This window comes from Trachymyrmex cornetzi, unplaced genomic scaffold, assembly GCF_001594075.2.
Source record: "Trachymyrmex cornetzi isolate Tcor2-1 unplaced genomic scaffold, Tcor1.1 scaffold1553, whole genome shotgun sequence".
NCBI classification, from domain to species: Eukaryota; Metazoa; Arthropoda; class Insecta; order Hymenoptera; family Formicidae; genus Trachymyrmex; species Trachymyrmex cornetzi.
In genome coordinates, this window is record NW_017296150.1 from 117,135 (window position 1) to 138,939 (window position 21,805).

Consider the following 21,805-nt stretch of genomic DNA (forward strand, 5'->3'; position numbering starts at 1 on the left):
ATATAATATAATATTATATATAATATAATATATTTTTTGTTTCTCAAGATATTTGATGTTAAACGTTAAAACCCAAATTATTCAATAATTTTGATAATTAATACTTATAGAAAAAATCATAGAAAAAAAGGTTATTATCATGACAATGATGCATTGCTATGATCTTTACCCACACCATTAAAAAAAAGTATACTAGCGCTTATAACGGAACCGATCTCGATTACGTATGTGATTACGAAGAGTGAAAGTGAAAGATGGAAGTCGTTTCGCACTGTAGTCCACGTGGATCTGTACCTCAGGCAGATTTTCGAAGGCAAGGACGGTTAAGTACCGCGGTTGCTGATCTCAGGAAAGGATGCCGAGGCCAATAACCATTTATCGTGAAAATTAGTGTCCTAATATTGTGCAACTGTGATAAAAAAGAAATATATCTAATTTTATAATTTAAACATGTGCTAAAAAATGGAAGATGATGATAAAAAAAACTGAAATGATCGAATCAGTGTTAATAAAGTGTTCTGTAACAATTTCAGTTTTAATTACAAATTTTATAATAAATTTGCAATAGTTTTTTCATTGATAAAAGTGTTCATATATAAATAACTTTTGACTTGTTTTTGTAAATAGGATTTTACAAAGATAAAAACAAGACTGTGTTTTTTGAATAATTTTCGGTAAATTTTATTTTAATAAAAGTATTTGTTTGATAAAATTTAATAATATTACAATTTAAAGTTTGATATTTATATTATAACTAACTTTTATTATTACTTAGAATATTGGTAAAAGTTTGATATTATAACTTAGAATATTAGTAAAAAGTTAAGATTATTGAAAATTGAGATTATATTTATTGTGAAACACCATTAATTTTAATGAACTTTAAATCTTGGTTGAACTTTTTTTGATAAAAACTATGTTCTTTACTATGTTTCTTCATATGAAGAATATTATAGAATGCAAAGACGGTGAAATATGCATCTAAAACTATTGCGAATTCGTTAAAACTCGATTGTAGATATCCATAAAGACGTCCATTTGAGCACGATTCAAGTGCTCCACTTAAATCGTTTCACGTATGCCCGCATTTTCGCAATCGATAGAAATCTTCGCTCGATATATTATACTTCATGGAAGTAGAAAGTCTTACGACTTTACGTGGGCTTGTGCATGACATGTGCAGTTCAGGCTACTATAGTACGATCGCCTCAGAAATTACCGCGATGTAATCAGTCACTAAAAAACTCTTGACTAATATTATTCAATAATCACTAATATTAAACATTATGTAACTGTATGACTCGCAAGAAATTTTCTTATGAGTGAACTGCAATATTAGTTATTTAAAATAATTAACTAGCTATAATATTTTGCAAATATTTTATACATTTAGCAATTTCTTACTGTTAAAGCGTCGATCGTCTATAATTCCATAAAGTGAAACGCAGGGAGTTAAAATTTTGGAACATTAGTTATTCATTAGGCTCTATTATTTCGTAACATGCACGATTAAGTTTATACCATTAATTCATGCGTTACACGTTCGCGTCACCTACTGTGAAGAGGTCGAAATGGATTGTCGAAATCTTCGAATGACCGGGAGTGAATCGTTGGCATTGGCCGATAGTCAGACTCGGTTAGCGACGTGGGCCATCGAGCAACAGTCATATACTGCAATCGCCGTGTTAGGTCGAAGAGAAACAATTTCCCAAACGATCGTGCGTGAAGGAACGATAGAAACTGCCGTTTTGTTACCGCAAACCATGAGTGACGCATAAACTTCCCAGCGGAAAAGGTTTCGGAATCGAGACTCTTGCGTAAAAGATTTGAAATTAATACCGCTTCGAGATGCATTATAAAACAGTGTGCTTGTGAGTGTTGAAGAAGGTAGCACGCTAAGTGATTGAATAATCTTTGAAGAAATGTGTGTGTATGTGGGCTTAAAGAGAAGAAATGTTTTAGAACGTATATCTGGATTTAAAAGCTATTGCTGTCAATGTAAGTCAACAAATATAAATTGATTGCTTAAAGGCATAGATTATTTTAATTTAATTTAATTTTAATTAATAAGTTATTCAATATATATATATACATATAAATTGTGAAAATCAAATAAAATCCTTATTTAGAAATAAAAAAATATCTAAATTTTTTTAAATCGAATTATGTCTCTTCAAAAAATATCGTAAGTTATGTAATTGATTTACTAATTGTAAGTAATGGATCGTAATATGTACGAGCGTTTTGTTCCTGCAATTTCCCTATTGCGGTTTTACTTTAGCAGATACTTTCCTTATTTCACTAAATGATGACAGTTGACTTACGCAATAACTGCTGAATCTTTTTCGTGCAGTCATCGTTCAACTCTCACTGCATGATATTTCTTCGATCCTATAAAATGTAATTTTATGAACTACTGTGTTATGAGACATTCTTTATACGTAATATACATGATACTTATACGTAATATCTTATTTTTTTATAGTGTATTAAAGTTCAAAAGATGTTTATTATATTATTCAATGTCATTGAATAATACGACTATTACCCATATTCTTAAAGATATTTTAATAAATTTCCATATATTCTTTTAAAGGTTTCTTTTACAAATTTAAATATACCTTAGTTCTTTTATTAAAAATGTGTTTTTCTCATTAATCTTCTGTGACACGTATTCTTAATCCTATAAATATTTTTTTTTGCAGATGTATATGTCATCAATCAATTCCTTTGCAGCTAACTGCTTGCTTCTTTACTTGATAAGTTCATTTTGTAGCAGAGCCGAAAAGTCAGACTGGATCCCTTACGAAATCGATGATCCTGCGCATCACAAATTTCGATCGATACAGCCAGAATCAGTTCCCTCGGAAGAACAGTTCCGGTCCAATGTTCCAAAACGTCCACAATACAACGTTTATCATCCTAAGCATAATTTAATGCAATCTAGGATACTTATTAAGGATCGCTATTTTGAAGACAACGTGAAGAAAAATATAGCAAGATTCATGCCAGAATATGAGTTAGAAGAACTCTACAGACCGTACTATGATTCTCAATTTGTTAGAAATGAAAAAATTCCTAAAAAGGAAAACGCTGCACGATTGGAGCGCGAAGAGACTCGAGAAATTGACGAGGAAATAATAAAGAAAATGAGCTTGCTAGACAAAGTATTATCCGAAGATACCGACAAGAATGACATCGAGATGAAGAACACCATTGAAGACGAAATCATTGCGGAAATGAACATCTCTGAAGAGACAAAAAGGGTTGTCAGGCAAGTTCGTAAGCAACGGCCCGGATTCTTTTGGACCTTGGCAAGGCTTGCTTTCGAGGTACGAATTTTAATACGTTTTGATAGTAATGCTTCTCAAACGTGACATAATATTTAAAAAAGAATAAATTAGTAATATTAACATTTTACCAATTCAGCTTCTCTTAAAAAAAAGTTTTTTATATAAAAAAATATGTAACATTTTAAAAAAAGTTTTTTCAATATTATATACATATATATATATATATTTTTTTTTTTAAATATCATATATACGAGAGAAGAGGAGAGAGTATTACTACTTTTTAATATATATAAATGTATATACATATATGATGTATAAATATTTTATTATGTATATGATAAATTTCTATAAGAGTATTAATTGAAAAATTTAATTGTAGACATAGTTACAATTATCTATCAGAATAGTAGAAATATCTATAGAATATTCCAAATACAGCAAGCAATTTATTTTCAACGAATGTTAACTCCTTCAGATTTAATTTTATTGGAAATATGTTAAAAAACATTTTTTCTTAATTTAATTCATGCGTATTTTAATAAATAATTCATACTAAAAGATTAATGTGATTCAAAATTCGACTATTTTTCCGACATATACATTATTATTATGTATGGAGAAGTCGCTTATATCGTACCTCTTAACGTTTAAACAAAATTGTAAACAGAAGTACTGAAGATATCAGAATATTTCTGTACTTATATTAAACTTAGGTTTATTGGCAATAAAACAAAACGATACTTTTGCAAAAATAAACATTAAATTATTGTTTAAATTAGATTTTTGAAAAGAAGTAGCTTTCGGTACGATTTGGAGACCGGGTCGTTAAATTGTACCACCTCGTTCCTAAATAGTACTTCTAATATAGCAACAAGCTGACATTGCTTATTGTCATTTTGACATTAAAATAACATCTTTAAAAAACACAGAGTCTAATTTCTGTTTTTATAATAGAAAAGTTTTTATTATACCTACTTAAATTTGTATACTCAGTTTGAAAAATTAAAAATAAATTTATTAATAATTTTATAAAAACTATTATAAAAACAGAAATTAGACTCCGTGTTTTTTAAACTCATTTAAGAAAACAAAGTAAAAAGCAATACTTTAATTGATTTAAGCCATCATTTTACTATATTTCAGAATATTAAAATCTCAAATATTTTGAAAAAATAAATTTTGGAAATAAAATCAATTACGGATTTTTTCGTCACAATAGAAAAGATTCAATAGAGACTCAATAGAAAAATTTAATAGAAAGACTCAATAGTTGATAAGTAATCATTTTCTTGAGCACTTATTTAAACAGTTTTGGTAAATGTCAGGATTGTCACTACAGGTTTCGTGCAACCACTTAGAGCACCTGACACACTGAATCCAGTCCACTCAAGGTCCTTTTTTATCATAATAGTAACCTCCACATATTGCTCGCGTCACTTGCGAAAATCGTATCGGTACAATATAAAGACCAGTGACAAGTACGATTTACCCAACTCCTTCTATTTTTACAAAGGACCCCGCACAAAATCATTGGATTTTGGCCCTCGATAAAATTGGCTGAAATTTTAGTATGTATAGTTGTTGACTCACAGATCAAAAGTGTCCATAGGCACAAATCCTGAAAATGACTAGTTTTTATGTTGTAGCCATTTAAAGTTTTATTTTACCAATGCCTCAAAATCAGGTTTCCATAATAAATCAAGAGATTTTAAATAACAATATGCCAACCACTCTCACTACCTTCACTCCCAATTCCATCTCCACTCTACTCTCACTCCACCCCCATCCCCGTTCCCACATACATACGCACCCGCGCGCGCGCACGTGTGTGTTGTGTATGCATCAATGATACATTTATGATTTTAGTTTTTCGTCCGTTCTCAGAATTATTCGGAATGAACGATGTGGACGTGACAGGCGTTTCATTCCTTTGGGTTACTTGATTTTCGTGAGTCCTCTTGCCGCATATGAATGTAAACAAAGCGAAGAAAAAAAGAATTTTCTATCCTATGTTGTTATCGCACTTTAGAGAGCACCCGATATTTTTTTGTACATGGAGCTTCACATGCCGAAATAAACATTTGGGTCGTGATAATCAAGCACTTCGCACATGAAAGGTAAATGGACTCACACATTTCAAATGATACGCGTGAGAGAAATCGTAAAAATCTAGCAAAATCTAAGTACATAGTAAAAATGTGCGCGCGGGCGTATGTGTATGGGAATAGGGGTGGGGATGGAGTGGGGGTGGGGGTGAGATTGGGAGTGAGGGTGGTGAGAGTGGATGGCACATTGTTATCTAAAATCTCTTGATTTATTACAGAAACTTGCTTTTAAGGCATTAATAAAATAAAACTTTAAAACGGCTATAACAAAAAAACTAGTCATTTTCAAGCTTTGTGTCTATGGTCACTTTTGATCAGTGAGTAAAGAACTATAACACATACTAAAATTTCAGCCAATTTCACCGAGAACCAAAATCCTATGATTTTGTGCGGGGTCCTTTGCCAATAGCAACATAACTTACAAATATTTTGCAAATTTGATGCTATACTCGAAAAAAGTTTAAATATCAATTATAACCGTGAAGGACACTATAATTCAATTACCCACCTTGTACTGATAACACCTTAGGTAAATTGTATCAAAATTTAGATCAGACACCGAACAAAATCAATTTTTAATGTCACTCGTAAACAGACGACTCGAAGACAAAACAAAAATGATAGTTCTTAACCCATATTACCAGCGTCACATCAGTGTCGTTATCTTTAAAAAAAAATATTTTGTTTAGAAAATACAATAGAGGACGATTTAATCGTCGGTACGACTTGTTAGCCAACTCTCCCCTACATAAAATCTCAAATGTAGATAAAATTAAATAATTTCGGCGAATAATATCTTTAAATTTGATGTACATTATAATGTAAACAGAGTCTGAAAGGATTAATTCGATTTTTTGTTATTCATAACATTGGAAACATATTTTTTTTCCATCGAGCTTTAAGCTGAAAGAGAAAGTGGAAGTTTCTCTTTGGTCGATTAATGGCATTTTATTTCAGACGTTCAATGATACGCGATCGGCGATTAAACAAATTAGTAGCATCATTAATCAAAATATCGAACCGGATCCAACTACACGACGATCAGTCAACAGTCATCATTCGTTGACAGTCGCCAATACAACAACAGTTGCACCGATGAATGAACAGAATAATACATCCAGTGACATGGTAGGCGTTAACACAACGACGACAATGACGACCTCGACCACACAAGCACCTTTCAGGCTCACACCAACCAATCTGCAAAATTTGATTAGAAGAAATTTGCGTGGTTTAGTGAGACTCTTCAATATCGAATGGCAGGAAGCCCTAAATGTAAGTTTTTACTATATTCTCTTATTTTTGCTAATTTTTCTTTAAATATATCTTCTATATGTATATTGAATTATTGTTTGATAATGGTACAATTGTACAATAAATTGTTTGATCTTTCAGCAATCAGACATAACTGTAAAGGAGTTCCAAAAGAATCTTGGGAATCAAGTAGGCAGTTTCCTACAAGACAACCCAAACGTTTTTTAAAAACAACAAAGATAACATCACGAAGAAGAATTGAATAGATCAATAAACATCTTAAAATCAAAAAGTTCCGAACTGAATACAATATAGTAATCCATTTATAAGCTGATCCATAATTTAGCTAAAGATTTTGTCTGAAAATTTCTAATAATGACATTTATATTTTTAATAATATATTTGCATTTTGTTGAATATTTTGTACAATAGCTCAATTTTTAAATAGAAGAAATAGATTTAAGTAAAAAAAAAAAATACAGTCTCTCATAACTCAATTCATTAAAATTCATTCCATAGTTCATTGTAAATGCATTTATTAGATATAATACGTAGATGAAATGCACACTTAATATTTCTTCATTTCTTTATTACGTTATCGTTTAAATTAAATGAATCCTTTACGAATGTGCCAAAGTAATAATAATGACATAGTTCCTACTATTTTCGACTCGATCATTTCAAAACTTTACAAATTAATCTTTTCACCAAATTACAACGTTGAATAGCCGAAATTATGCTCTAACTCTGTGGGCGATTTCATCATAGGTTAACGTTCGTTTTATATCTCCGGTGTATGTCGACTTACACAATCATTTTTGACACTTAACCCACGTCTAAATTTCGTAAGTGAAAGATAAAAAAAGGAGCGGATAATTTATTCGAATGATTGGTCAGTGTGAAAGAGGATCTGGAGATCGCGACTGGTGTGACATGATTGCAGTAAGTAGAAAGCATCTTCTTCGTCCAAAGAAACCAATACGAATCTGCAAATCCTTGAGCCGGATTGGTCGACGATTCGTGTGGGATCCAGCGGCAACCCTTATAGATCGACGAAGCAGATCCATGATTCAATCGTACTTGTGTCGACTTGAGTTGAAACTTGTAGAAGCCAGCCTTACACGCAATCTACTTCGAAAGGATGTTTTGGTGCTACAGCTTTTTGATCTTTCTTTTTCTACTAGGCGACACGTATGGTGTAAGTTGTTTTAATTAAACATTCGATAAATAAAGGATAATAAAATTAACATTCCGAAAGTTTTAAATTTAAGTCGTGCAGTTTGAAAGACTAGAGATGATAAGCTTAATTATATCTTTTCTATATCTCTCTGACTCTAAATTTCATAAATGTGATTCTCGGTGTAATAATGCTCGGTCAATAATCATTAAAATGCTAGTATCATTTTTACTATTTCAAGAATTATTGTTTCTGATACTATATTATACTACAAAAAAAAAAAATTTACCAATTTTAACCATTTTTAATACAAAGAAAGAAAATAACGTTTTTAAAAGTATTTTGGGACGCAGAATTCAAAACCGCCACCAAAAAAATTCCATCTGATCGAATACTTAAAATGTAGTATGTCAATTCTTAGGATATATCATTTCTTTTTGAATAAATTGGGTCCGACAAATGATGAACAAGGCGAACGTTTTTATCAAGATTTAATATAATATAATAATTAAAAAATGTTGTGTGTGTGTGTGTGTGTGTGTGTGTGTGTGCGTGTGTGTGAGAGGTATTGGGACAAAAACATGCTAAGTGATTACCCTAACAACACAGACCTCCAGGGGACGTCCAGGGGACGTCCTAAGGACATCCTCAGGATGTATCCCGGATAAAGTGTGTTATTAAGGTACTGGACTCTAACACGTAAAATCAATTTTCAGAGTCATATAAAAAATAAAAATTAAAGACTGAACACTTCTAATTTATTTTCTAATTTTAATTAAACTACGTTATATGTCAGAAATAAATGTCTATTTTATATACGCTCAAAAATCGGATTTAATGGAAATAGTTCGATGACAGATATTTTAATGGCTCAGCGTCAAAATTATCCCAGGAACAATCTTCATACGCTCTTGCAAAAATCTTGCGAACTAATACTATTATAGAGTCACTTATTTTAATTATTTTTTGCTTATTTTCAAAATTTAAAGCTAAAATCTCATACAAGCCTTTACAAAAAGGTTTCTTGTGTTTTAATAGAGAGATTATTAAAATTATTTTACTCTTGAGATTGAGTGAGGAGGATCGCGGTAGCGTGAATTAACCTTTCCAATAATTGATGAAGATTATTCAATATTTTTAATTTGTAAAAAGTGAAAGCTGCGATAAATATTATGGACCCGCATTGGTACGTGTAGCGATCTACCACCTATATGCTCTCTGATGACGGGTTTAAGCGTGGGTTGTACTAATCACACATAATATCTCATGGAAGAAATTTCTATGCAGTCTGCTACATAGTTTTCACTTGTTACTTTATAAACAGAAACTCGGTGAATAACTTATCAGAAGTATTTTCACGTTGTCACATGAACAATTAAGAACGATTAACGTTTTGCATGTATTTCAGGGCATGTCGAAGAGCAGAGTACGACGCCAAGATTCATCAGCACAAAGTGGTCACCTGATAGACAATATCTTCAACGTAAGCATTATAGCAAGGCTTTTCTATTCAATAAATATATACCGGTTAATCAATTAATCAATTATTATACAAATGTAACAAACGTTAAATAGTAAAATATCAAATCTCTTTATTTTAAAAGCATTCTGATAAACTTCAAAAATAAAGAAAGAAATGAATATTTGTTGTTAATAAATTAATTTTGTTTTAAAAATTATAGAATTTTTATTTTACACAGATTCCAATCACAGCGATTAGACAAACCGCTTCAGCCGTCCAAATTATTTCGCCAGGGAACACGCAGAGAATTGACAGTATTGTTAAGGTCATATATGTAAAATTCCTTGCACTTATGTATATTTAAAATATATTTAATTATTTTCTATAATGAACAAAATTATTTACAGATTCCTGTCTCAACTTTACAAGCTGTCGGCACACTCGTAAAAACTACAAGGGAACAGGGGCAACAAATTCCGGATAATATTCAAGCTCGTCAAGAGAGGAGAGAACGGATCTTGGCTCTAAAAGAGCAAAAAAGAAAGCGAAAAGAGGAAATTCAAAATCAGCGACTATTGCAGCAGCAATTGAAGAGAACTGTTAGACATCATCAAAAGGACCCGCTTGGATTAGACGCATTGAGTAATCTTTTGATTGGACATCACGCTGGTGGACTTTTAGGCCATCATTCTAGATTGGGTGGCATCCACAGGCTTCACAGAGGTCATAAAATTGGTCACGGCCTTCACAAACCTGGAATTCATCATGGCATTCATGGTAAGTAATGTAAGTAGGTATTTGAGAGGAATCTGATAGCGCACAAAACCGCTAATTGGTCAATTTAAAATAAAATATTCTTATTGGTATAAAGCAATAAAAAATTACTAAGCATCAGCCGATGTGAGTAAATATGTGCTATCGAGATATGTGCTAACGGGACTCTTCCTAGTATTTTTGCTGTTTTCTTCTTCTTTCTTTTCTTCTTCTTCTTCCTCTCACGTTATATCTGTAGTCTGAGTTATACCTTTCTCATATGCTTGTGATGCGCACGTTGATTATTTAATTGCCACAAGCTTATGGGACCCACAGTTTTAATGCCAATTCCGAATAGTAGATTTTTCGAGTATTTCTGTAGGCAAGAATATTTTCGGAAGATTGCCGGCCTTTTCCGAAAAGAGATACGAACACACACACATAAAAATTTTTCATTAGTTCCTACCAGGATCGAATTATTTCCTTAAAGGAAAAAAATACATTATTTCTGAAACTATTGTGTGTAATTAGTACTTTTTTTGTTACCTATATCCTATATAGATAACATAGATTATATAGATAATATAAATAATAAATAGATAATATACGGAAAGAACGATTTTGTTACATTATCTAAAATTAGTTATATATAGATACAAATCTGACAATAATTTTATCAGTCTATCAAAATAATTAGCACCTTTAAGCTGATTGCTGAAAAACGTCAAAAACTTTTGCAACGTTATCATCTTGATTAAATGTCCTATATAATTATTTTGATCCGACAAAGTTATTTTTACATGTTTATTTAGTAAAATTTTTACTTTAGCAAAATCGCTTTTTCCGAGTAGATGTAAGTGTTACGAACATTATAAATTTATATATATATATATTGTTTGTCAAAGATGCACATCTGGGAAATCATCCGCAGCATACCTACGAGGTGCATGAGGATATTAATGAAGATACATCTTTCTCTTGGCACGGTTTGATTGCAGGGTTTGGCACTTTCACTGGAATCCGACCTTCTAGTACTTCTATCAAAATTGAAAATAAAGTCGCTCCTAAGGAGAATATTAAAAATAAACTGACGCAAGAATATTACGATCCGTTGGAAAATAAAATTGCTCCTAGAAATGGAAGAGTTGCATTTGTGCAATAATGATGTATCAGATATAAACTTATTCTTAGTTGCAAACACTCGCTAAACATTGCTCACATTCATAATTTTCTGTACTTAAAATAACAAAAAATAATCTAATTGTGGGCTAATGAGAGTCAGCGCGAGCGAAGGTGCGCAATAAATCTTCACAAATAAAATTTGTTACTTCATGTGATGTGTTGATCTCATCTTTATTTGAAATATTGACATCTTGAACGTTTCGATTCTCTTTGGAATCTTCATCAGCAAATTTCTTAACCAAATAAAACTTCAACGATCGTCCGATGTAGAGTCACTCGCAGGTTGCTAAAACTGTAGTGTTATCCACACGATCGCCAAATCTCATCATGAAACCTTGGATAATCTATTAATATTCACACTAAACTCACATAACATTTTATAATACAATCGATGTAGCTTTGTTAAAAATTCGCCCACTCTATCTGGAGTGACGAGTATGTCTAAACACATCACATAAAATAACAAATTTTATTTGTGAAGATTTATTGCGCACCTTCGCTCGCGCTGACTCTCATTAATCTACAATTAGGTTATTTTTTGATATTTTAAAAAGAGAGAGTCCTTGTGTTTAAGATATTTATTAATTTTTTCTGTACTTATTCTCAGAAGAATTTCTAAAAAGGTGTACCTTAGTAAACATATCAAATTAATATAGGAAATATTTTATACAGTTAATAATAATATATATAATGCTCAATATAACATTATGCAAATATAAGTAATTATCTTTTCTAGCTTAAAATATTACAATGTATCTGGTACTATAACTGTATTATAACCGTAAAAATCTTTATTTTCAACTTTAGGGTCTTTATACTTTATTGTTTTATTTAAATTAATGAATTTTTTTTTGTCAAATACGTTTATACTAATTTTATGTAGGAATTAGGTCTTATTAGATGATATTTAGTATGCCTGCTGATAAAAAACAGATTTTTATTTATTTCTCCAGGTAGAGATTGATATAAGGGATGACATATATTGTACAATACAAATGATTGAATTATTTGAAGGATTGGAACGTTACTTTATGAACATAATGCGTTACCGTCACTTATTAGATAATAATGATTTATTATTTCTTTGTAAGTTTAAGTGAGATAATAAATTTTAAAATTACATTATTTAATAATCAATATTAAAACTCTGAACTATACTAACTATATGATAAACTTTTTTTTATGGTGAATACGTTCCGTGTTGTGTTTACACCGTTTGTAAGCATCACCGTTTGTTCTTGTTTAATATTTGATAGACAACAAGGCTGAATTGATGCTTACAGCGTGTGATCGGGAAGACAGAATACACCCTATATTATCACTTTGAAGTATTTCTTTATTTTTTTAAATAAACGATAGAAACATTTTTCTTACATACAGTAATTCTTTAAAATATGATATATGAGGGATTTTTGAAGTTGTTTATTACGAATATAAAAGTCAGAGAGAGAGAGATTAAAAATTTTTTTTTAATTCGAAGTCAACATAATATATCAAAGATACAAAAATTGATCCAGTTACTTAAAATTAGATATTTGATCGTTTTTAGGATCGGTAATGACTATAATATAAAATGAAAATAGAAAATTAAAAGTAACAGACCTAACACATGCCAAAAAATTGACTAATTTGTATAAAATGAAAGCAACAGTTCATGATTTTAAATTTGATAATTTTTGGCTTCAGATTAAAATTGCCAATTCCAAAAACGATCAGTATCAACTTTCATAAAATCGGTCTATTTCTTGCAATATTGTTGCGCCTATTAAATCAGCTATTTAAAATCTTTTTTATTTTGTTTTTACTTTGTTACAATTTTATTTTGTTTAAAATTATCTAAAAATACGCCGAAAATCAAATTTAGTGTAAAATTAATGACTTTACGATTTTGGTAAGTCATATTATATTTAAAAAATTTATAAATTTTGACTTTGTATTCGCAATCCCAAGAATTTCAAGAATTCTTTATCAAGTTTTAATATATCTTGTGCGAAATTTTTTATATTAATGCATTAGCATATTTTACATAAAACAAAAATTTTTCGTACTTTGAGTTGCTATATTGAGTAAATTGTTGTGAATATTGTAATTTTTACTTCAGATTTAGATTCAGCAATTCAAAATATACCTATTATAGATATAAAGTTGCAACAAAATTGAAATGAAAGAAACAACTTTGTAATTATAAAAGGTGTGAAAGATATAATATACCGTGCTTCAAAAAATTAAATTTATTCAATACATTTTCTAATTTTTTATATTAAAACAATTTAGAAAAAACATATAACATACCTAAGTACAGGCAATAGGAGTCAACGCTGGTCGTCAATTAGCGCAATTCTTCTTTATATTAAAAAGATAAACTTTGACTTTGAACGTTTTCACTCATGATTTGAGTCTTTATTAGCAATCTTTCCCCCTAGCGCAACGGTTGGAGAATTGCATATTAAATTAATATCTCCAACGTTTTTCCTCTCAAAATTGAAACCGTTAACTGTTGTGAGGTAAGTCACATACTCACAAAGTTAGAAAGTTGAGTGACAATAAGAACTCAAGCTCACACAGTTGACGCTTCTACACTGAACAATAAATCTTTCTTATGCAACATTTTGTACATTGTTAGTATGTTAAAAATTATCATCAAATTTTAAAATAATAACTGCGAGATCAATATGTGTCTTGTCATTTCGACAGTTGGTTGAATAAATAATATCTAAATGTATAGAATAAATAAACAAGTCTTTATATTAAATAATAATTCTATTTTTTGACATACTTATCGTTTATAGGAATTTAGATTGTAATTCACAAAAACATATTTTACCAAAAATTCTCATTAATCATTAAAAGTGCAGCATTTTAATATTCAATACAAGTATTAAAAACCTGTAGTTCATCTTATATATACATCATATACATACGTATATGACAGACTTTCTATTAATAGCAGTGACTATTTCAATGTGCAGTCTAAGATATAAACTATAGGGTATATAACTCCGGTATATATGCCGCACCTATCGGAAACTTAATTTATTAAGTATTATTTACTATGTTTAAAGTAAACGAACTATATGAGTAAAAGCTTTGTACTGTCTACACACACATACACACACACACACACACACACACACACACACACACACACACACACACACACACACACACACTATTATGAAAAAAATATTAAAAATCCGAAATATTTATATATCGTATTAAAAAATGAACTTTTTTAAACCCTTGCATTTTTGCTGTATATCTCATAGAGGTGGGAAATATGGCTACTCATAGGGGAAGGGGAAGGGAGTATGTATGGCTCATAAAAAATTTACAAATAATGCTTATAAATAAGACGTAAAATGACACAATAACTTATAAAATGCGTTTATAAAGTTTTATTAAGAAGTAAATTTATAAAATTTTATTAAGGAATAAGAATAATAAATATGTATATGAAGTAATAAATGATAATTACTATCTTCCCAGATATATTACAAATGTTATGACATGAGGTATATATTTCATGTAACGTGTTTATTGTATTTAGTGCACTGAATTCAATCTGCGCACTTTGTATGCTTTGTGCATAAATCTCGCCTGTTAAAAATGCCATACCTATATCCCAAACAGGTGGTATATACAAGACAACAAACTAAACAAAGAATACAAGAGCAAAGTACTTGTATTTTGTTATACAACATACTTTACTATTCCTCTACATTCACGTATCACGAAATAACCACTAATGCCCATTTCCAATGTAGATTAACTTTAATCTTGGTTCAACTTATTCTTTGTCTTTTTTAATATTTAGAACTTGAAAAAGACGAAGAGTAAGTTAAACCGAGATTAAAGTTAATCTACATTCGTGGAAACGGGCATAAGTCTTTTGCACATCTTACAGTAATCATTTTATGTAGATTATAATTTATGATGGCGCTACTTAATACAGTGACAAATCGATTTAACTCACAATAATTTCATTAATTAACAGTAAGAGACTGAAATCTTAACATAATACTAATATAATAAGTCTTATATTACATAAAGGCATGTAACAGAGTAGTTGTGGGAAAATTACCCCCACTCCTTCTATTTTTTCTAACTTCTGTGGCGTAAATCTCAGCGCGGCGTATTTGCCGGAGTTACCCTATAAAATATAAAATATTTTTTAATATTTAAATTTCTATTTATATAGAATATTTCTATCAAATAGAAACAACGCGATCCATTGAACAGTTATAAAGATAAGGAACTAAAGTAATAAATGTAAATCCGTTACTGTTACTGTAAAAATGTAATAACTATCATTAAAAAATAAACATAGGAAAAGGCAATAATCGTTATCACAAAAAGTTATAGTGAACTTATAGAACGTTACAAATCACGCGTTAATTCCCAATCCTGATTTTAAACAATTTATTTATAAATAATTATAAGTATAAATGATTCATATATAACATCACAAATGGGTAAAGCTTATATCTTCTTTAACAATCGGATGACAGTTTTCATATGAATGCAGCAAAAATAAGTAAAAAACGCTATTATAATTGTACTAATCGCGATTGCAAGAATTTCTTCGAGAGTTTATGAAATATACGTGAATAAACTTGGATGATATGTACACATAACGTAATATATTCGGCGTATATAAGCACTAACACAATCTCAAATTTAATTTTGTTTACTGTCGCGACAAAACAATGTCTCATTAGAAATCCTAATTGATATAGCACGACGTAGTATGGAATACACATATACGCAGTATGTAAAATCAATCCTTGACCTTCGAGCACTCACTTTACTTTTTTTGCATCGTAATGCAAGACTTGTATGTCACACGCGTTCACGAATATCATGGATTAAGGACGTGCATAGTTTTTTCCACATTTATTTTATTATTTGTCTTTTTAAAGCACATAACATATAAATTTCATGTTCCTAAAAATGTAGCTGTTTTACTTAATAAATTTTTATTATTTTAACAATAGTATGATATTAAGTACAATGTAGAAAGTAAGTATAAAATTAACGTTATTGTTAAATGCAATTTATTGTAACACTTTTATATTTTAAATATTTATTTTATATAAAAATTTAATATCAAAATTATTAGTAAAAACAATTAAAGGTTTTAATTTACGTCGAACCCACTCAAATATCACTCAAACAATTGACTTAAACATTTCAAAATAAATATTTAATCAGAAAATCAATGCGTATCATTATAAAATACTATAAAGATATATATATATATATTTTTTGTATTTTAATCAATTATTTTATTAATAAAGACAAAATCTCTATGTGTATATCATTAAACATTATAATTTTAATCATAAATTTAAAATTAAGTTAGTTTCTTTCAATCAAGAATTCCATCCAACAAAGTATTATGTTAAATTGATTAGGACTTTATTTGTGCTATTCTATTAATATACCATTAGTATTAATTACACTAGAATAAAGTTATAATATGCTTGTAAGAACTCATAATTAAATAATAGTTTTTATTTTAATACGATTTAATAAATTAAACGTTCGCTCAAATTCTGTGTAATATAGCAATTCTGATTTCTGACATTATATATATCTGCAAAGAGAGAAAGATAAAGGCACATTTTTTAAATATAAAAACAAAATGTACTAATAAATATTCTTCTATTATAAATTATATTCTAAATATATGGAATATTCTTGAATATAAATGATAACAAATAAAGATTTTAATACAAAATGACCAAAAAAGAACATTTTAAAATAAAACAACTTTTTTAAAATAAAATCTAGAATAAAATAAAATTTTATTCTAGAGAGAAAGAGAGAGAGAGAGAGAGAGAGAGATGCTTTTGTTTAAACAAAGTTTTCTTCCAAATTTGCTTTAATTATTCACTTTACAAAAAGAAACTCATTAAATTACTCATCTTAAACATTCGCAGTAAATTAGTCATCTTAAACGTTTACGGGATAAATTATCTGAACTATGTATCATTTTTATATTATAATGCATGTGAATTCACAGTTCACCGAACGAATACGGATCTCATCGAGCTTATCCCTTCCAGTGGCAAGTGACTAAGAAATATCTACCGGTGAGTCTGAGAAATCACTGCCTACCTGCGTACAGTCTCAGTCCTCCGTTAGTAAACCCGAAGATGTCGTTTGGTGTGGTAACTAACTGCTTACTTATCATTTCTATAGCTCTAGTTAACGGAATGCCACAGAAAGATGATATAGAACAAGAAAAGTCTGAATCAGTGAGTAGAACATTTTTGCTTTGTTATACCGTTGTTATATTTCACTTTGTCCTAATTTTCTTTGATACATGGGAGTTAGAGCTTTCTTTGATACATGGAAGTTCTCATTTATTAAAAGAAATAAATTGTAACATATATTATTTAAAATAATAAATAACAATATGATTAAGACTAATGAGAGTCAGCGCGGAAATAGATACGCGTAAGTGTTAATTTATATAAGAAATACTTCAAAATAATAGATGATGTACAGCTTTATTACGAAATCTTGAACGTTTCCACTCTCTTTATTGGAGTCATTCTCAACAAGTTATACATATTCAACGATCTGTCCATGATGAGTCACTATCAGGTTTCCAAAACTGTAGTGTAATCTCAAATAGACGTCAACCATGTCATGAAGCTTTGGCAAATATAAATTCTCTAACTAATAAATTAATCATGCTACGAGCACCCAATTAATTAACAGTTGACAATTCGGAGTCTCAAATGGTTCTCAATATATCATTTATATAATAATATTGTCAGTACAAATATTACTATTCATTAGGATGTAGCGTATTACTTATCTTAGACTAGAATAGGAAATTCTAAATTAAGTTTATATCTTATATATGCTCACAATTGATTATGATATTACGAATTGTATGTATTTCGAAAATGTTAAAGCAACCCAGAGTATGGAATGAGAAAGGTATTATTACGTCGCTTCTAGCTACAGATGATGAAATGAGAAACTGAATGTGAGCATATATTTCTTACATCCCAGCCAGTCAATTACGTAAAATATGCATGCGTTACTACAAGCTAAAATATCACATTGAAAAAACAACAAATAATGACGCACAAGTCAATTTTCCATTAATATAAGTGTTTTTATGTATTTAGTGTAGAATAATGGCGAGTTTGCAAAATTATGAAAAATTTCTAGACATAACGCATATCAATACTATATCTTGATTCAACAAACTTATTTAATTACAAGTCTATAATTACGAACACGATCTCGATTCTGCATACTCATAGTATCTTAGACGTCACACACGGATAATTATTAGACTTACGAAGAAACGCATTGATGCCTTACTTCTGAAGAACTGATTCCATGTAGTCGATTGCTTCGAGAGGAAAAGTTATACCTTAAGTTGGTTAGATAATCAGACTCTCTTGTAGAGAGAAAGGTTTACGGAAGGTTGCGATAGAAGATTGCATAAAATTTAATCGTTTTGTTGTTTAATTAGTCTATTGTTGAATAAAAATATTGTTTCAGGAAGCTATAAATCAATAACAATTATTTATTATAGCAAAAAGAATACGTCGATTAAAACTGAAGAGAATAAGTCGATTAAAACTAATAAGAAGCCACAGAATATAAGCAACAAAATTAAGTTCTTTATTCATAAAATTGAAAGGAAAAAACAAGCAAACAAGTTTCATATCGCTAACAAACGTAGCAATAAAAATAAAGGAAGTACAGAGTTCAAATATAATTATAGTGCTTATCATAAATCTTTAGCATGCTGCAAACGTAAATCTTTTTCTGATAATATCACCAGTCATTAAAAATATTCCATGCTATCTGGAAGTAGTGCGGTATCCACTTGTTATTATTGTATTCATTGCATATCTTAACATAGCTTGCTTACCTTGGAATGATCTTTAAAACACCATAAACGAACGGTAAATTCGGTTAACGCACGCTACATAAATCTCAGTGTCAACGCAAAAAATTTTGTACTTAACCTGGAATTCGCATACCATTTTTTTGCCTATGTAGATATTCAACGCGAAAAAAAAAATAATTGAGGGAAATTGTTGTATCGCGCAACGGTCACGGTCACTAGTCTCGAAATTATCCGGAACTTCTGCGATTGATGAAACTCGCATGCACACTCTTGGAAAGATCCGGCTTTTATATCTTACAGTAGAGAAGAGACAGGATTGTAATTGCAATTGCATTATCACCTACAATCTAGATATAGAATAAAGATAACAATAAAGAAATTTATATAAATTAATAAAAAGCATCTATCTACATAACGTCATGTTTCTTATTAATGCCAAAGCGTTTTTAGTTTAATAAGCAAATATAATTTTTCATAAATTGTTGTTAATAAATATATTATTATAATAAAAATTGCGCAAAGAATTAGCGTCGGCTCTCAGCCTTAAAGCTTAGTATTGTTATAATAATTTTCCATATTTGCTTGATGTAGCCTCCATTTATTCAATTCACTGACGGAGGAATCCGACTGAACTTTGGAGGGTATCATGCTGAAGCTGGACTGGGCGGTCTTTTACGAGGTACGGGTGGTGGACTTTTTGCGAGTGCTGGAACACCATGGGGTGCACATGCTGGCGCGGGATTAGGCGGTAAATTAGGTGCAGATGGCAAGCTTGGTTAGTATTAAACGAAAATAAAAAATATACGTACACTATATATTGGTCAAAATTTTGTCAAATAAATATAGCCCAAACTTAAAAAAAAATCTAATAAAAAAATGGCATTCTGCACCAATTCAATAAGATCTCAGTATTTTCATTAAAAAATAGAAGTATATTAAACAAACATTAAATGAGGCCACACAAACGCGAGCAAAAATTACTTCAGGCGGTGGTCTTTATGCTCGAGCTGGAGCCGGTCGTGGAGGACCAGAAGCGGCTGCTGGCCTCGGTGGGAAACTGGATGGCAGTGGACGGTCAGTTAACCCGATTGCGGGTGGCTTGTACGCAGGAGCAACACCTGGCGGCGGTCCAGGTCCGGGCGTATTTCTCGGCGGTGGTTTTGATCAACCTGGATTTGATGGAATTATAAGTGGCAGCACAAATAACGAAGCTAATTTGAATCCACCTGAGGCCGCTGCGAGAACATTTAACACCCCAGCAAGTGCGGATACAACTGCAAGTGGAAAGAAACCGATAGGTCGCACGAATATACAAATCATACCTTCGAAGACGCACAAAGAGAAAGAGGTTTCAATCGCGATTTCCTAGCTTATATTTTTATTCTGTAAATAATATGGAATACATCATTTTGATTTTCTAGGTCTCAAATACAATACATAAACGACAAGTTGAGACACGCGTGGAAGAAAATTGACAGTCTTCTAACGCATCTTCCGTAGAATAGTCGTAGTTTAGTACTTAATCCTAATAAGTTGAATAACCAATTTTAAGTTCATATTGGATACTTGGGATACATATTTTAATCCGTCGATCATCTTTGCATAATATATTCATGATGGGATATCGTCTTTAAACTAAATCTATCGAACGCAGAAGGTGTTACAAGCTGACGCGATGCTACGAGCTGATGCACCCGCAGGTGAGAAAGCCGAGTCGCAAAATAAGGAGGTAAGAAGCAAATTGCATGTCGACCAAACATTTTGAATATTTGAATTGTTGAAAATTTGAAAAAAGAATGAACAATTTTTCTGAAATATTTAAAAGGAGTTGGCGCATTTTAGACAATTTGGAGAGCACGCAGGAATCATTGTGTTCACATTTTTTTTATTCAATTTTATTAGCTGAATTCGAAAATCGTATTTAAAATTGTCCTGGTATCGGGGAAATATGTTTTTCACATTTTAAACAGAAAAAAAACAAAGATTTATTTTATCATTTTATTGAACCATGTCTGCGAATTTCTTTTTGTTTTTATAAAAATTAATTATTAATTATTAAAGTTGTAACTTTTACTTGCACTATAGAATAAATAAGATTTTGTAGTGAAGACTTATTATAGAGCATTTATGAAGCGGAATACTATATATTGGATTAACAGAACCTAAAAATAAATTCCTTTATATTCTTTTATTTACATTTGTACATTTATGTATATATTTACATTTTACATATATATTTCGCGCATTTGTACGAATTGTACAAAATGTACATTTGCGAGAGAAATGCTTCTATTAAATAAAAAATAAGACAAAAACAAAGAAAAATTCGTAGATATAGTTCAAAAAAGTGATAAAACTGTTGCTTTTTTCTGTTTAAAATGCGAAAAAAAAATTTCCCGGATATCGGGACAATTTTAACTACAATTTTTGAGTTTAGTAAGTAAAATTAAGTAAGAAAAACAGTGAACACAACAATCCCTGCATGCTCCCCAAATCGCCTAAAATGCACCAACTCCTTTAGCTAGATATAGATAAAAATACAATTTTGTTGGATAATCGGGAGGGCTCCGTTTGACCACAATCCCGATTGCCTACAGCTTCGTTTTTATATCGTTCTTAACTTCATGGCATTAGGAATTAGGAATAAAGAATAAACGATTTCAACCTATCAAAAACCGTGTATTCCGATGTATC

The 21,805-nt window shown here is 30.3% G+C and overlaps 3 protein-coding genes across 4 annotated transcripts in view; all 3 read left to right on the top strand.

Annotated features, from left to right (window-relative positions):
- LOC108758251 (uncharacterized) overlaps positions 1–6,975 on the top strand; it is a 14,404-nt gene extending 7,429 nt beyond the window's left edge. Inside the window, exons 1-4 of one of the 2 annotated variants that reach the window (XM_018503112.1) lie at positions 1,848–1,998; positions 2,706–3,332; positions 6,356–6,673; positions 6,794–6,975. In XM_018503112.1, the coding sequence (XP_018358614.1) occupies positions 2,706–3,332; positions 6,356–6,673; positions 6,794–6,880 (1,032 nt within the window). In that variant the 5' untranslated portion in view covers positions 1,848–1,998 and the 3' untranslated portion in view covers positions 6,881–6,975. Of the gene's footprint in view, positions 1–1,847; positions 1,999–2,705; positions 3,333–6,355; positions 6,674–6,793 lie in introns of those variants that run through there. The other variant, XM_018503113.1, reaches the window with a different exon arrangement.
- A 319-nt stretch (positions 6,976–7,294) lies between these two features.
- Positions 7,295–11,323, top strand: LOC108758252 (uncharacterized). Its single transcript, XM_018503114.1, has 5 exons — positions 7,295–7,850; positions 9,238–9,312; positions 9,530–9,616; positions 9,699–10,068; positions 10,950–11,323. The coding sequence occupies exons 1-5, from the start codon at positions 7,794–7,796 to the stop codon at positions 11,204–11,206; spliced, it is 846 nt and encodes a 281-aa protein (XP_018358616.1). The 5' UTR covers positions 7,295–7,793; the 3' UTR covers positions 11,207–11,323.
- A 6,040-nt stretch (positions 11,324–17,363) lies between these two features.
- LOC108758250 (uncharacterized) overlaps positions 17,364–21,805 on the top strand; it is a 10,003-nt gene continuing 5,561 nt past the window's right edge. Inside the window, exons 1-4 of the mRNA XM_018503111.1 lie at positions 17,364–17,486; positions 19,703–19,886; positions 20,098–20,459; positions 20,766–20,840. Coding sequence (XP_018358613.1) covers positions 17,385–17,486; positions 19,703–19,886; positions 20,098–20,459; positions 20,766–20,840 — 723 coding nt within the window. The 5' untranslated portion in view covers positions 17,364–17,384. The remainder of the gene's footprint in view (positions 17,487–19,702; positions 19,887–20,097; positions 20,460–20,765; positions 20,841–21,805) is intronic.

Bases quoted from the DNA above. Each gene is read 5' to 3' on its own strand.
- LOC108758252 (XM_018503114.1), top strand. From the start codon at position 7,794: ATGTTTTGGTGCTACAGCTTTTTGATCTTTCTTTTTCTACTAGGCGAC. The intron at 7,851-9,237 runs GTAAGTTGTTTT...CATGTATTTCAG, and splicing joins TACTAGGCGACACGTATGGT to GGCATGTCGAAGAGCAGAGT. The intron at 10,069-10,949 runs GTAAGTAATGTA...TGTTTGTCAAAG, and splicing joins AATTCATCATGGCATTCATG to ATGCACATCTGGGAAATCAT.